Source organism: Lepeophtheirus salmonis, chromosome 3, assembly GCF_016086655.4.
Source record: "Lepeophtheirus salmonis chromosome 3, UVic_Lsal_1.4, whole genome shotgun sequence".
In the NCBI taxonomy this organism is placed as follows: Eukaryota; Metazoa; Arthropoda; class Copepoda; order Siphonostomatoida; family Caligidae; genus Lepeophtheirus; species Lepeophtheirus salmonis.
The window spans coordinates 31801653-31820398 of record NC_052133.2 but is presented as its reverse complement, the minus strand read 5'-3'; the positions used below and the strand labels follow the sequence as shown (position 1 = coordinate 31820398).

General features: G+C 27.6%; 1 protein-coding gene across 50 annotated transcripts in view; it reads right to left on the bottom strand.

The window, feature by feature from the left end:
- The window catches only part of LOC121114935 (KCNQ potassium channel), a 579520-nt gene that overhangs the window by 85379 nt on the left and 475395 nt on the right, over positions 1-18746 (bottom strand). For all 50 annotated transcript variants that reach the window (XM_071887354.1, XM_071887327.1, XM_071887355.1 and 47 more), the window contains one exon: positions 8562-8759. In XM_071887354.1, the coding sequence (XP_071743455.1) occupies positions 8562-8695 (134 nt within the window). In that variant the 5' untranslated portion in view covers positions 8696-8759. The remainder of the gene's footprint in view (positions 1-8561; positions 8760-18746) is intronic.

Sequence of the window (18746 nt, the reverse complement as noted above, 5' to 3'; positions counted from 1 at the left end):
GTCTTCAACTATATTTGTATAAGTATAAGTATGGTTAGAATTATATGCTGTTATTGATAAACAAGTACATATTTTTGAACACACAATTTGAAGGGGAGGCTTTAATGGATGAGGTACTCGTACATAAATATCCTTAATTTTCATAAGTGTTTCATTTAATATGTACATACAATTGTAGCCTATGTACCTATCTACCACTCATAGTTATAATACAATTAATCTTTATTATAATAGCTAATATTCACAGTTTTCAAAAACATATTATTATCATTCAAAATTAACTTTGTTTTTCACCACATAATGTAAAGATTCTAGAAAATTATTTAACACTATTAGACACACCTTTTTTTTTGGAATGTCCACAATGACATATTCTGAGATCATTTATTAGTTTAAACCTGAGGGATCTAGAGGACAATAACGTTACTATAATTACGGCAATAATACTATTCGGCGTTTCATAAAAAAATAAAGAAAGTACAACAAATGCTAGGTCTTTATTAAATGTTAAGAGCTACCTAGCAAAGAACATAATTGTAGGAGAACCTCTGGTTGCGAAGAATATTCGTGCTTTTTTAATTTCGGTAGTGGTAAGATATAGAGCATTGGAATTGAAGATCTGTAGGGGGATTCAGAGTGCTTGGCACTGGGCCTCTGATATCATTCATCAAACGCATCAAGTCATTTTCCGATTTTGCAGAAAATACTCAAACTTATTAGTAAGAGCAAAAAAAAAGAAAAGAGCCAGTTGTTATTTTAAAAGCAAATTGGCTTGTAATGTTCATATTTATTTTATTGATTTCAGATGCTAATGTTATTATATAAAAATATATAAATACTTTGTGTTTGTAAGCCTTACTCTGGTGAAGAAATTTTAAACTATACTGTTTGATTATATTTTTGTAAGTACATCTTAGCCAGAAAATTTTAGATAATTCTAGTTCTTATAAATTATTTGCTGTCTATATAAAAGGTAAAAAAAAAAGATGTACATAATTAATTAATACAAAACACTCCGAGTTTTTTTTACATAACATTATACTCGTATATATGAAATTAAGATTTGCATGTGAGTGTGTCTTACGGGTGCCCACATTGTTGGGTCTAAGAAGCTGAAACTTTGCATGGGTGCCTCTTTTTGTGGTGAGGATAAGACGAGGAGCCAATTTTTTGTGTGGGGTGGTCATGTACGGGGGGACTTATTATCTATCCCAAACACAAAAATTATTTTTGGAGCTCAAGGAGATTAGATAGGGGGTTGATCAATAATTGATTGGATGATCAAAAAGTTACATTACGAATAAGGACGTTTAATAAATTTTTTCAAAATCAAAAAAGTTATGTACAAAAAAAGAAATTGGTAAAAATTCCACTTTCATTTTTTTAAGGTGCAAAAATATGGATTTCCAATAAAATATTGAATTCATTGATAAAATTAAGTTTGTAGAATCTTGTCTGGAAACTTGTTTGCATAATAATTCTACAAATAAAAATGAATGTTTAACTTAAAAATCTATCGTTTCAGAATAATTTATCCTTTCTTTTCTGTTTTTTAATCAAACGTCAATTTTCAGTTTTTAAGAAAAAATGGTAATAAATGATGCATGTTGGACATAAAACTATAAGTTTTTATATATTAATATGTATTATTTTTAATTTCCGGAACATTTTATTATATAATTTTGCAATTTAAGCACAAATGATCCAGTTATGGAGATATATTTTTTTCGACGACATTATTCTATATAACTTCTTTAGTTTTGTAATTAATAAAAAAATATTTGTAGGTTTTTGTTCTTCTTTTCATTGCCAATAAATGATATAACTACTTTATTTCTATATTAGTACAACACTTTTTTCGCCTTTTTTTACAAATTTAAATAAATCAAACCACACTTACTAGTTTAATACAAAATAATTTTAACATTCTTCATCTAATAAGGACCAATTTATGTAGTATGAGGGCAGAGCAACTGGTGCCCATTAATGAAGGTTTTCGGGCAAGAATTGTCCCATAATCCAAAGTCTGACTACCCATGTTTTTAAATAGTTTCAGAAATTTGATGATTTACTATGATAACATTTTATTTTTCTAAAATTGGTTAAACGAAATGAAAATTAAATGTGGACGATTTAGTGAGCTTTACGATTAAATTAAATAACTATTAAAGTTAACGTTTAAAAAAGGTGAACGACAAAAAGTTAGGTAATTGAAAATAAATAAGAAACCATATTGAAATAAGCATCAAAGTACTAGTATGAACTATTACTTGTTTTTCTTTCTTAAACTTAACTGTATACTAACATTTTTGAAACTCTAGCAATGATTCATAATAAGTCAAGGTAAGGGGCACGATTTTTTTTCAGCAGCCAAGGGCTTGTTCAACCTGCACAGCCCTTTCTATTTCTCTGGTCTTCCCATGATACATTAGTAGTTTAAAGAGGAATGAAATAAAAAACAATACAATTTTTATACTTTCAAACTGTAGGTCCGAATCTAGATATTTTTTAGTACAGATACATACTTTACAAATATTGTATGTTTTTCCAATGCAAACATTTGATACATCCCTAATTTATGCACACCAAAAATATTCCTAAAATAATAGATTTTATGAAAAAAAAAAAGAAGATATGTACATTAATAAAATATTCAAAGAAAAAGTGATTTATCAATTTATGTTATGTCAGAATATATTAACCTCGGGTAGGATTAGTTATATTTATGTTTGTTGAATTGTTATTTGAAAGTATGTATTCAACTTTGGTTGAATATATTTTATGTTAGTAAAATTATTTATATGTTTGTTTGTTCAACTAAGATTTTAAAGTACGTATACAAGTTTGGTATAATTTATCAAACCAATCAAAACAGGAAGTACAATTATTCTACGATATATTTAGTATAGTGAATAATATTGCTATTTTGGTATAACGTTACTATAATGCCCCGTAATACTAAATTGGTACTTACGCGCCGTCCATGCCATTATAAACTGTACTGTTGTAGACGTAACCCTCTAATTCTGAGCTAGCCTTTAACCAAAACTATATAATTTTGACCCTCCTGTTTGAGCTAGTTAATTTCCCTTAACAATATTTTTATAGTATAACCTAATATAACCATATATCTAAAAATGTAAGAAATATGACCTCCGGTTTGAAAAACAAAAACCCAAAATTTGAATAATGTTAGAGAGGAGAGCAGCCTAGCTGTCATGAAGCTTGACAAGACCTCTCCAAGTGAAGGGCATAAGTTAAATGAGTCAATTGTGAAAATTTTATCGGGCAAGAAGATTTTCACAGTTGAGCTATTCCTTAAGCGTCGGAACAAACCTCTGGCTTGCAGAAACAAAAGAAAAAGTCCAAAGAGCTTACCACAACAAATATCCGGCCCCCCAAACGATGGTCCTCGGCGTGGTGGATTCTGATTGAAAGAAGATACCTCCGTTCTTTTTCGAGGATGGGCAGAAAATCGACCAGGAGACCTACTATAAAGTGCTTAGGTACACCAGCTTGTCATGGCTGAAGACTAACTACCTGAAGGGCAATTATGTGTGAATTAAGAACGGCACCCGTCTCACACGTCCACCAAGTGCCAAAAATTCTGCGAAGATAATATGGCTCGATTAATGCCCAAAGAGAAAATAACAATTATACTAGTAAGTGGAAAATTTTTCTTAAATCTTGATCATATTTATTCATAATTAACCTTTTTGAATATGTTTGTATAATTTTTCAAGATTGAATCCGAAGATTTAATAACGAATATGTTTCTAATGCATATATCTCTTATTATACCTTGATACTACTGATAATGGTGATGTGTTAATTGGTTAACCAGCTCCTATCGGGATCCCAAGGAACTTTTGAGATAAATATAAATATTTGAGTCATAAAAAGATAAACTATGCCCCGAATTGTTACTAACTGTCCTAAATAATTATTACCTGTAGTTTGTTAATTCTGCAATTCACATTTTTTTTCCTTTTAAGTGTAGGGATCCATAGTGAAGTCAATCACTCAAGCTAACCACCTTCAGCTTCAACCACAGACCTGTCCCTGAGCCAGGCACACCCCTTGATGAGGAAATTCTTGTTCATGTTGGACACTGCTCCGAGAATGGAAGCACAAGGAGTCCGCAGTGATATGTGCACGTTTATTTCTACAAGACGCCACACACATAGTAATCGAAGGGGTTCAGATCCGGTGAGCAAGAAGGCCACATTCCCTTTGCACAATATAAAGGTCTTAAAAATATTTGTTGCCAAGAATAAATCTGGTTAAAATTAACCGATTCGGACAAACCGTGCCAATTTAAAATTGTAGCATTTCACCATATCTATGAAGTTATTTGTGTCATTGAGCTCTCCCAGCACGGAGGCACACAATAATGGCCACACCGCTTTAGTATCCGGAGGATATCTCATACATTTTGTATTTACACTAAAAAGTCAATACCTGTTTGAAAGATTCCAGTAGCCTCATACTTATTTTAAATTATAGGGATAGTGCTAACATGGACTCTAAAGTTATTGGGAATGTACACAAATCTGTTACTGACACAAACACGGACGGAAATTTTTGACTGTAGTTCGGACATTTTTATTTCCAAAAATTGTTTTGGAAAAATGTCAAGAATAAAAAGTTTGTAGCTATATTAATAAAGCAATGTTTGAATATGTCTGAATATCTATCTGAATATTTGAAAAGATTGAGTGAATGCATTGTATATAGTGCTCCATGATGTACATCATAAATATATTTTATCCTAAGAAATAACAATAATTTTGTATTAATGATATTTTGCCGGAATGTGCATATAAAATGGAGTGGGTATACAGGGTGCATCGTCTATAGTGCTCCCTGATGTATGACATATACATATTTTTGATATAAAAAAATAATCTTGTCGTATTAGATAAAAAACATGTATAACAAGAGCAATGTTTCATTTTGCTTTTGTTATTTGTCTCTTATGTATATCATAATTCATGTGCATTTTCAATATATGTTATGATTTGAATTAAATATAGACGTTAGTATGTTTGAATGCTCTAAAGACTAAAGTACTCATCAGTCATCAAATAATATAATATATTTTTTCTCAAACTCTTATTATTACTTTTTCATTCTTAAGGACAGAACACATACGAATGGATGTAAGGATTGAGTTGTTTCATGTGAGCATGTTCATGAAAAACAGAGAGTAACACTGGGGAGTTATTTTATATATTACAAGAGCAATTTTTTTATCTGAACCCTAATTACTCCGGGCAATGTCGGATACTACCTCTAGACAATAATAATAAAAAAAAGATGAAATTAAAGTACAGGGGTGCTATTTAAAATCTTGTCAAGGGGACTAAAATATAATCCACCAACACTAAAACAAGCTGGGGCGAACTTCTGGTTAATTTTTGTCAAAATTAAGTTTGTATTCTTGCGCAAATTATTGTTAATTTCTTTCTAAAAGTTATTCTGATTAATCTTTTTGAGGTGTCGAAAATTGCCCTTAAAGTAGCAAAAATAAAATCAAAAAATTATTAACTGATATACTTTATTTAATTAGTAATTTCGGGATCCAATTAAGTATCATAGATACATAAAAAGTCCTAAAATATTGTTAAAATTGTTTGGTATCTCAAAGAATCCTCAAAATTTGTTTACTAAGCTTACAATGGATCGAAATATACCCATAAATTAATTCGACTGTATAAACTTCCCTTTTAGCATAACTCCCTCCTAGGTCCACTCTTGATTTGCCCCACCCTGGAAATAATTTAAAATATGTATACGAAGAATGAATGTTTTAGAAAGATAATAAAAATGGAAAATAATTAACATACAATTTTTTTTTATATATACTTTTTTAAAAAAAAGAAGGTCATTCTAAGCATAAAACGGAACCTTTTTTCATTTATTTTTTAATAAAAATGTTATTATAAGAAGAAGAGTGAAACTATTTCTTTAAAAGGAAATGATCCTCCACATTTATATTTGTCTCAGACCCCGCTTATGCTGAGACCGGTCCTGATTGTATGTTAATAGGGTGTAAAAATAAATCGGGAGTTTACCCTTTTCTTGATTTTGTTCAAGATTCTTTTTTGCCTTATCGCAGTACCATTTATGTTATTTAAAATATTTCCCGCAAAAGGAAATTGAGTCACTTATCTGTGTTTCTTATATAATAAATTAAGTTCCTTTGTTATTTATGACTATTATATATTGTTATAATGTGTTCCTATCGTTTTTAATTTAATCGTAATAACCGAGATTTAAAAAATCAAAATCAATAGTAATTATGTGCAAATATTTAATGTACAAAAAAAAAAAAAGATTTTAAAATAAGAATTTGATATTATAATGTCATAAGTAACTGAATATGTTCTGATTTTTAAAAAGTTATTTGAAGCTCACAACAAAATAAACACTTTAAGTTATAACTTTTTGGCTCATTTTGAAGATATAAAAAGAAATATCTATACAGTAAGGTCAGGGAAGTAGGAAACAAACAGTAATTCCTAGCTATACTAATATATAATGAAGTGATTTGCGTAAGAAATTAAGAATATCCAAATATATTTTTAATTTTTAGTATTATAGATATAAAAAGTTTAAATTTATTTATCTCCCAGAAAAAAAAAATTGTTTAAATAAATTCCTTATCAATATTCAGCATGATTACAATCCAAATATATTCTTAACTTCTTATCGTATTGACATCTTTATAATATGGTTTTACTTTCTGCTATCCTAAATTTTGTTATATGAGCCTTACATAAAAGTCCCCCAATCAAATATTGAAAAAATTTTAGACTATAATCTGTAATTAATTTTCTTCAAATGCATTTTCACAAGAAATTTTTATAAAATATCATATTATAAAGTATTTATGTGCAGGATATAGCGTGTACTTATTTCTCCCTTTATGTATAACATAAGCTCTAAACTTTTTTTAAAAAGTTTTTTATTACGGGAAAAATAATTTCAATCTTTCGAAAAAATTTATTTATCTCAAATAGATATTTGTTTAAAACTGCTCTATTTTGCCTTATATTGACTATTATCAATTAAACATGCCTATTTTTCTTTAAAAAAGGACATTTTAAAACTTCAAGGTCTTTGCACAACTTCTAAATATTGGTTAATATAATTCAAACTTTTTGTTTATTCATTTTTTATCAAAATAACATTTTGGAAAAGTGTCTTCCACCAATAAAATCTTTAAAACCCATTTTAAGAACCAGTCTAACATATATGTATTATTTATACTTATTAAATGACATAATATGTACATATACTTGTACTCAGGCTTTATTTGTAGGCAGTTATAGCATGGATAAACATATTTAGCTATTTCAATTACTTATGATTGAGTACATTAAAAGTAGCACTTATGTAAATAATAGATTCCATGATCGCAACATAACAACAAATTAATAAAATTTGGAAATAATAATGTAACCGCTAGTGTAGAGTAAATAATAATCTACACATTCATGAAACGCTCCCAATTTTTCCTTATCCATATTTTTGACCTGTTAAGGGCTATGTTTTCTATATTAGTTTTAATAAAATACTTTTTGAAATGAAATATATAATTGCATCATAACAATCATGTCTTTAGAAAGTAAATGATACATGTTAATTTTATATTATCAGAATAATAATTAGGTTTTTTATTTCCTTAAGTTATTCATTACAGGATGGTTCAATTCAATTTTCTCATTTATTTTTCATAATTATTATACAAATATCCATAAGTTGGTCAAAAAAAAAAAAGAAGGAAAAAATGTGCAAATTCAATGTATAGAATATTCCTATATAAAGGTCCGAAATGAACCAGTAGTTTGGCAATTATATTATTCTCTTTAACGTCTAGAACATTCTATATCATATTAAATATATACATACCTATGTTTTCTACAATAAAAGATTTAATTCAAGTTTTGTAGATCAAACTTTACTATAAATAGAAAAATAGCTTTAATATTACTTAAGTATTCCCACAACATCAAAAGATCTCCTTACGATAAATATCAGCTGTCAGTTATATTAAAGCTATTGTATTTTATATTTTATCATAAAAAAATTGTTGTATTCGGGTATTTTCGTTATGAATAGTCATATTCAATGGTTTAACTAAAATATTTTGAGTTTAAGAACATGCAATGAAGATAAAGGATCCGTAGTTTACTCAATATAAAAGGATAAATTTATGTAAATTCAATTATTGTAAAAACATGTCTCAATAGCAATAAGGAAATACGTATTCAAGTACATTTTACATGTTGATATATGTTAGACACTTGTGTTAGGTTTCGGTCAAGAAATCCAAGAGCGGCATGATACCGTTATAAATTTAAGACTTTCTAATTTCTGTCTGGTAATTCTAGACAGGCGTGAGAATATTATAATCTTAATATATTCTGTCTATTCCTATCTTGTAGTCAAAAAAAGAGATTTTATTACAGACTTATACGAGATAATTAATAAACTCATAACTGTTTCTGTACAAAAATATATAATCAAGAGTAAAAAATGAACTAAAGACTTACACAAGTACATGGTATAAAGTTGCATATTTCCCAGTGGGTCGTTCCAAAAAATTATATAACTTGGCTTGTAACTTTCTATATCGAACGTCCCTCCTATTGGAGCGATAGTTGATTGGTTTACCCAGTAAGCTCATCCGTGGGTTTTCGAGCCGGTTAATGGAGTCAGTCTTATTGTTGGACCTATCATTAAGCTGAAGACTGAAATGAAAAGAACAAAAATAGAGAATTAGTTAATATAAATATTATAGTCATTAATGTGAGGCTAATCACTCAACTTTGAACAAAAAATATAATTTTTGTGAACAACTGTGGATTTGTGAAAATAGCTGTTGATTTTTGAAATTTCAAAAAATTCAATATTTAATTATATTTTTTATTTGTGAAATGTAATTTTTGTAACTTTTTTTTTTTTTAATTTCACTGGATTTTTAAAATTTTTTCAATATTTTTTAAATTACTGAGGATTTTTGAAATTTTTTTCCAAAAAATTTAATTTTTCGCTTTTTCACAAAAAAAAAAAAAATATCTAATCCTACAGACGCCCTTGGACGTAGTAAAATATTTATATCCGATCAAATTTAATAATTTGTTAGGCACTAGCCTCACCTGAATGTACATTGTAAATGTTTTGGTTTCTAGACTTTAATTAGTATGATTGTGTTAATAGTGTCTTTGTATTATTACTGTAGGTAGGTATTGTTACTGTAATATATAATACTTAATTTATTTTACTGCAATGCGATAGAAGTATCAGAGTGAGTCAAGTCAATCATAAACATTTTATATGTATAATGCATATACTTTTTAAAGACATATCATTAACCTTAAATCAAAACCTAATTAAAGTTGATATGTACATATGTATTGAAACATTTATGACAGTCAAAGAAGAGATTTTAAAATATTTTACATATTTCAATACTTCATTCCATCGAAATATTCATCTTTTTAATTAATAAATCCCTAAGTCTCAAAATTTGTGCAGATATCCCCTGACTACCTTAATATGAAATAGAATTAAAAAAAAAGTATGCCTATAAGAAATGAAAAAAGTATCTTTGTCTTCTGATGGTGGTTCCTACTTTCAAAACGAAGAATTTTTTTGATTTGTAATATGTCTTCTTTGTAGGAGTGAAAATACCATAATACATGATATTATTGGAACACAAAAATTACTCACATGTCATCCCCCCCCCCCTCAAATTACAGAACCTCTTTACTTTGAAAGGGAGAACTGTCGAAGTTTAAAGATAATAATTTGCCTAGATTTATTAATAAATTGCTTGTACACTCGTGATAGATCTTTCAAAATTTGTACACTTAACCCTTTACTACTTTTAAATAGGTAGAATAAAAATATGGTATGCCTAAAAAAAGCAAAAACAAACTTTTGAATTGCTGCCCAAATTACTAGATATAACTTCATAATCCAACCTTCTATTGAAAGGATATGTTAAATAAAAAAAGATATATTAGTTCAAAAATTTGTACACATATTTTAAGAATACTATATGTATGTAAGTCTACTATATGTAGTGATATGGACAATAAAAAAGTATGTCTAACGAAAAAAAAAAAAAAAAAATAGTAGTATCCTTTGATTTTGATGTGCACCATTTTGAATTAAATCTTATTAATACAGCTACAAATATCAATGATAACTCCCTGTCTTTTATTTAGGGGTTTATCCACCGTGGAGACAGAAAAACCCTGTTAATATCTTGTGTATCAAATTTTTGTTCCAGCTTTTATGTAAATGTATTTATTCATCCTATACTTTCTGTATCTAATTTTTTGCAGATGGTTCCTTTACTAGTTTCTGAGTTATTGACAAACTTTGAAAAAAACTTTCAAAAGAGAGTTTCTATGCGTTTATATTAATTATATACTCCAACAATCAATATGAGTTGGAAATGTCTTTTTATGTATAGAACATGTCTTATTTTATATTAATTTAGCGATTTCGTTAAAGCAGTGGTTCCCAAATTTGGGGGCACGGGACACAACGGGGGTCACAAGATGTTTTCCAAAAAAGAAGAATATAATTTAAATTGACATTACTTTGAATCGCATCAAAACTTTAATAATTTTGAATGTAGATATAAAACAAATGCCGAATTCTAGATTTATATATTATATTTATCTTCTGGATCTTTTAAAAAGTATTTTCAAGAAGAGAATGATTTTTCATCATTTTTAGCCAAAAAAAAATAACCAGATACGAATCAATAAAATTATTTTTAAAAACACAAAAACACTTTCACATAAGTTTTATTAATTACTTTTCTCTGAGAGGGAACATTACCTTATCAAACTTTCATGTGCTTAAGCACTACATATTTTGATTTTAAAACAAATGCCGAATTCTAGATTTCTCTGATGAATGAGTACCCAATATTTTTTTTTTAAATTATACACTGAATATTTTTCTATAACATGAGCTATGATATTTTTTCATCATTATTTTTTATGAAATAGTTATATGAATCGAAAGAAGAGTGTTGCTTTTTCATAATTTTTAGCCTAAAAACGTAAATATATCGAGTTCTGAACAAGATACAGAATCAATAAAATTTGTAGGATTAAGAAGCTTATTAACAGGTTCCTTAACGTCTCCAGGAAGACAAGCAGTGGAGAAGACAACAAGATTATCAGACTCGTTGACCGGCGTGATATTGAAGCCAAGGAGTATTAAGATGTAATGAAAGAAGTTGTGAAGCCCTGGTTGAATGCTAATAACATGGAAGGGGATTAATGTTGGCAACAAGAATTAGGACCTGCCCATAAGACTATAACAACTCAAACTTAATGGTAGGAAAAGCTCACTGATTTCTGGCCTCCAAAATTGTGGCACCTCTCATCACCAGACTGTTCGCCACGGAACTGTGGAATATAGGCTTCCTGGAGATCAAGGCCTGTATAGTGTTCCACTCCAATGTTGATTAATTGAAGGTCTCTGTTGAGAAGGAGTGTACTGATATGTCCTATGACTACGTCATCAAGGAGTGCAAGTCCTTCAGGCCCATTCTGGAGTCTATGGAGGCTGCAGAAGGAGAATATTTTGAAAGATAATAGTTGATATTAAAAGGAATAATTATAATTTTTTTTAAATACTCCTGATACTATGTAAATGTTGTTCTTGCTAAAGTTATATTTAAAATCTTTCTTTTAAAAACAGCACGATTTAAAACTTTTTTTATAGATAATACTCACATCTAATGTTATAATTTATGAATTAAAAATTTTTAATAATTTTTTTAACCCTTCTCTCATGACTTAAAAATAGGTGAAATTTGAAAAACAATTATCTTGCTTTTTACAATGTTTTGACTATAGGAAACATATCCCAAGAAAAAAAAATCCATCTTAGAAAAAAAAATTACAAAATGTTGCCCACAATCAATATTATTCAACTAAGGTCCATAGTTGCTACAGAAAAAAAAAAATGTTTTTACATTATAAAATCCTTATTCAATTCATTAAAAAATAAAATTTAATATCATAAAAGACAATTTTTATTATTATTATAGTAAACAATAATTTACTTACAATTTCTTTTACAGAGTTATACCAAGGTTATTGAAACTGAAATTTTTGAAAAAATCGTGAAACAGGTAAACTCAGGTATTTCCGATGCTGAAATGTATTAATATTTATCCCTAAACACATATTAATACGATAATTTTTGTAAGTTCTCATTTTTTGATAATTAAAACTATTTTCTGGAGTGTTGCTCCTATGCAAACCTTATGAGACAAAGGATTAGCGTAAATTTTTAACTCAAGTGAGTTAAACCTGATGACTAATGGGATAACCGGTGCTAAAAATTGCTTCATATGGAACAAGGAGTAAAAAAATATATGATTATTACATTCGTTTTTTCTTTGAAAGTGACTACTAGAGGTGGTTACATGCAAGGTTTAAAAATAGGAATATTGAAACTTATCTCATATTTCTATATTAAACCTTCCATACCCTTCATGTGAATAAAATATTCAAAAAAAAAAAAAAAAAAAAGAATAAATATATGTTTATAATCTTGATTTTTTTTCTTCAATATACGAAAATAGATCATGAGATTAGTTGTTATGACAATGAGTCACATGAATCAGTGTGTTTCTTTTAGTAATTTTCAACCTTTCTTTCTCCAAAAAGAAAAATAATAAAGTAATAAAATCAGTTGTTAATAAGGAAAGTCTTACCAACCTTTTCATCAATCAAACTAATTAAAAACACTAATAAGGAGCACGTGTCATCGTTACTTATAGTTTAATATTCAAACCTTTCCATAAAAAAGAACATATAACCCCAAAATCAGAAAGTAGAAGTTAGCCAATCCTTTCCAACAATACATAATTATTTTTCAATAGCTATTAATAATTGTTATCAGCCTAACGAGAACCAATACAACCAATCTATACTGAAAAACAGAAAAATCGACAGCTGGTAACAAAATATTTAGTGCATAGTTGTGTGACTAAGCTATGTCGTGGACATGTGTACTAGTAGAAAAATAGAAAGGTGACAAAAAAAATACTACGATAATTTTATTGTAAATGGATAACGCCGAGTGTATCCATTCAAAAAAAAAAGAAGTTTTTAAACAAATTTGACGTTAGAATGAATATATTAAGTGTATTGAACAAGAAGATTGGTACTCATCAGTTCAATGTCCCCTAAAAAGAAAATAAGTGTCTAATGTCTCGAGATATATACAAAATGAAATCAATTCTGTAAAAAGTAGGAAAAGATATGCCGCTCTAATCACCTTTGGTTTTCGTTAGGTATTTGATACGATAAATCATAATAATATTTTGCATGCTTTCTAGATATAGTGTTTTTTCTTTGAAAATACCAAGTATGGTTGGTGATTCCTATTCACATAGTAAAAAACAAACTGTCAAATTCAACTAGATATATGACTAGCTTAAAAAATAATTGTTTGGAGGCATGAACGCTTTCATCGAGGGAGACCAATGGATTCATTATTATACTTTAATTGTATTTATGTGATTGTTTGATATAATTTTGTTATCGTTGGGATGTTTAATTATTTTAAGGAGTAGGTCTTGGTTATAACGTCTAATTTTAAGCAAAAAATCCTTATTCTTATTAATTTAACGCAATTCCTCCTAGCAATATATATTATATTATATAAAGATCGAATAAAGGAAAATACATATATATCTATTAAGTGTGGTTTATTTTTCAGATCAATATTAAAACTTCTGACTTATATTTACGTGTATACCTACTCATAGGCATACATATGATGTATGTGTATAAAGCAAATATTTATTCAATGTAACGTAATTCAGGAACATCATCATGTCTTGCGGTAATTAACAAGGCAAATATTATTTTTATTATACAAAAATGTAAGAAAACTTATAATCCGACTTTAGCAATAGAGTTTTAAGCATTCATTATATACCATATACTTACGTTTATGACTCATCAACACAAATACAAGCTAGGATAATTTTTGTCAAAGTAAGTTCGGATTACATTTGTATTCTTAATCTAATTATCTACCCATTAAGACCAAAAGTTTTAAAAGAATTATGAGTTTCAACAAAAAAATACTGAAGAATTTATAAAGTTTTTTTTATATCAAAATGATATTTTAAAATAGTTGCTCTTGTGAATATAGCTACAAATATTTATATTGAAAGTACTTCATTTCTATTATTTAGATCAGGGATGTCCAACCTGTGGCAGGTTAATAATTAAATGCGATTCACTACTTTAAAAAAAATGAAGGTATCATATTGTGCAGCGGGGCAAAATTTTTAATTTTTCCAAAATTCCCAAAACCAAGCCCCTCCCCCTTAAAATAAATTATATATATAATCTTGTGGACGCTTCTAAAAAAGGATGTCAGATTGGACTCTTTGGAAGTAGTCTGGTCTTGAAAAAATAGATTTGGCTTAAATATGAAATATAATGCATTTAATAAATTTTTTTATGATGGCATTTTTCATGAAATTTAATTTAATAGGTTCTGTGGCCCATTAAAATATTTCAAGTAGCAATACGTTCTACTATATTAAAAGGTAGAACATTCCGGATTTAGATCATTATGAGGATCATTGCCAAAATATAAGTTCAAATAAATAAATATTCACAGAGATATTTATTATTTAATCTGGTATTAATTCCCTTATAGAAAAATCAATACTTAGGCTTAATAGGTAAAACATTTTGATAAATCATTCGAAGGCGCTGCAAATTCTACATAAAGATTATAAAAATCTTCAATCTGTTATAGAAAGAAATACAACAATTTAAATTGGAAAGAACATATTGGGACGAAACAAAGTCTCGTATATCAAATGAAGCTCCAATATATGTATAATATTTTAAGCTATCTTAACCTATCCACTAATTATAATATAAAGCCCATAATTAACCAATAGAAGTCAATGAAATAATGGACGGTACTCTTTTATCATGTAAAACTAATTTTTATTCAGTATTTTCTCTATTTTGACAGGCCACATATAACTATAAAATATATACTTTGTGTACATTTAGAGATTCTGTATAAGTTGCAATATTTTCAAGTTACAGTTTGTACGTTGATTTACAACTTATTGAATTAGAACACATTTTAATGACCAACTTTAAACTAATTATATCATTTCATGTCATCTACATATACAATAACTGATCTATTATGTATTTATTGGTCACATAAATGTGAGGGTATACATATTATTATACTGGTATGCGTATAAATTAATAATAATTTTTAACAAAGTAAGAAAAAATATCAACCATTAATATATTTACCTTCTAATGGGAGTATCCTTATCACAAGTAAATACATCAAGTGTATTATTTGAAATAAGGTACATTTTAAATGTTGTAATTCGTAAAACTAATTGTGCATAATGCAATTATGACATTAACCTTTTTAATTATCCATTTGATGTTTTTACTTGAAATGGCTTATTTATCAAATATTTACGATTGATCAACTAAGGATTCCCATGACTATATAATATACAAACGAATTTATATTCTCGATTATTACTTTGAAGAACATAAATATAATCTGTACTTAATTTTTAGAAAAACCATTTTAGCTTGATTTTGAGTTGACGGGTTTACTTGGCTGATTAAACTCTTTAAAAAATAACAATTAAACAAATAAACCAAAAAAAAAAAAAGTATTTTAAATTACACAGCATCAAATACACTTTTGCAAATGAAACCATAATTATTAATCCTTTTAATAAGATGCCTTGGCATAAAAACAATTGAAATCTTTAGGTGTTAATCTTTTTAAAACAAAACAATTAAAATATAGTGGTTTTTAAGTATTAAATTGTATATTATCAAGTTATCAGAGTTCTTAAATCAGCATAACATTTTGCAAAAAGAAAGTTAACTTTTCTATAAGTTATTGATTATTTGCTTACTCAAAAATGGGTTCCATCATATAAAAACTGTAACAATAATAAAAAAAATATCAATTGAAAATTATCAAAAAACCATATTTAATCCGAAGAAACTAATTACAAATTCTTGATCAGCATGTCAAATGCATAATTCTAGAGTATCATATAGAATTTTAAAGATTTTGAAAAAGTAAAATTTTGTTAACTTGGGTTATAAATCTTGAGTTTAAGTTTTGATTCAATTATGAATGGTAAAATTAGGCAAACAAATAGATTAAATAGGAATGCATATATATTTTGCTCCAAACAACTCCCTTATTTTTATGCTAAATATATATCTTTTTGATGAATCACTCTATAAAAATACAATAACTAAATAAAAAGTAATAAAGGTCCTATTTTAAGCATAATGAACTATAAAATATAATGGACTTTCCAAAAGTGCATGTGATTACTCATTGATCAAATCTTGGTGCTTAAATTAGCAAATCAACGTAGCATAAGTAATTAAGCCAACATAGATCAAAATAATTATACATAAGTATTATAGTAGTACGATATGGGTCCGAGACAGAATTTTATACTCAGTGATGTCTTAATTACTAATTTGTTCCTGACTGTTATTGGAGTCCCAGATCACGATCGTAGAACCTAACCCGAAATTTAATATATTCCAAAACTTACATCGATTTTGTAGGTCTGAGTATAAAGAACAAATTTTTTCAATCTCACTCTTTTGACCGATTTTCACCCATATCATGATTTATGAGCAGTCCACATATGATTTATGCAACACATTCAGCTTCAAATATCGTTATTGTACTAATGTTTATCATTTTGAAACACACATGATGTTATGAACAATTCATATAATGAATCGGTTTATACAGAATTAAAAAAAGAAAAGAAAGATCCATACCATTTTATGGTGTGACCGATCCAATATGAATTTTAATTAATTTTATTTTTTATTTGGGCCCAATCTAGAGGGCATTTAGATTTGAGACAAGTCCACACCGAACTTCTTTAAAATACCAAATTAGTTCGGTCAATTAAAAATTATAGCAATTTCAGACCGGTCTAGGACTTTCAGACAAGTACTATGCCTTCATACTATATTACATACATTAAGTAGGAAATTGACAAAATCTGAGGTGTGCTGCTTAAAGGATATCCCAGGTTTTGATCAAGTTTGAAGTTTTTAAAGAATGTAAAAAATATATCTGATAAACTGATCGTTTCATATTACAATATACTTAATTTAAAAGTTCAACTAAACGAGGAAGGTTTTCCTTAATATTGCACGTCTCATTTATCCTTTTCTCATTTTCTGCACAAAAAAAAAAAAGACAAAGAGGTATTAAAATTTTGGCTTTTAAGTACAAGTAAATTTTTTATGTATGATACCTATTTAAGTTTTTTTCAAAGTATCAGGTTGTATTATAGGCTACAGAATTCCAAAAAAATCATCTTTGTTCTTAAAATATAAAAATAGATAATCAAATTTGACAATTTATTTAATGGAATCCCGACGTTCCCAGTGTCCGAAAATTACCAAATTTGTTTCTTGCTATCCCAAAAAATGTGAAACCCTAGCATAGTACTACTATTTATGTTGATAAGTACTGAAATTATATTTATTTGATTGAAATATGTATTTGTACATCTATAGATAATATTTCCACTTTTTAGATAATAGTATAACTTATTATTTTCGTTCAAACTGATTACTTTTCCTTTGATGTAGACATATTCATATATTTTATAGGTATACCTCTGTTTGTATTATCTCCTATTTATATACAATGTATCGATATAATTTTTTGGCAACTCATTTTATTTATTAGTCGTTCTTTATCAAACTAACTTGTTTTTAATGTATAATTTAGATAGATTCCAAAATTAAATTTTTAGAAATCGTTGATAGATGAAATATTTGTAAATTAATAATATTTCAAGGTCTGCAGAACAGAATTGACTACATGGCTTATTCACATTTTGAGAACTTACAATGAACAAACGTATTTATACATATATTGATTTATAGAATAAAAGACGTGTGTCTCATTTGTTTTGGCTACTGTGAGAGATGGTAAATATTTTGAAAATAGTAAAAAATTTAAGGTTAAACTTTGATTCTTATTATATTCTTAATTTAAAAAAAAAGAATTTTTATTTATATTTTTTCATAAAATAAAATATCTATTGTACATTAAATTAAGGAGATTAATTATCTTTTTTGGAGCAATGCCAATTCTACATACTGAAAATTGACTTAACCTATGAAAAATTGGACTTTTTATGAACATACAAAAAGCTCCTCTTACGTTCTGGACATGAAGGAAAAAATCTGAGCAAATGAGAATTATTGATTAACTAACATATAGCAGCAAAAAATCTTTTCATTTCAGTTATAGTTATTCCACTTTTAAAAGCGGAGTCAGTACGGAGTAAAGCTTATTCCATATCAAATTTCAGGATATTAGACATATTTTGAGGTTTCCCAATTTAGTTGAAAGTGAAACAAATGCAAACTTCTGAAATATATTCCCTCGAGCTCATCTTTAACACAAGTTAAGTTTATACTATTACATAACTTTTCAAGATAATGCTTTTTTTAAATTCGAAAAAATTGATCAAACCCCCATCAAGTATAAAAGCGACACATCTTAATGAATATATTTTAAGCTACATTCATAATGGCACTTTAGAATCTTAAAAATATAATCCAAGTTTATTCATATTTTGTGTATTTTTTCATATATTAAAATTGTTTGAT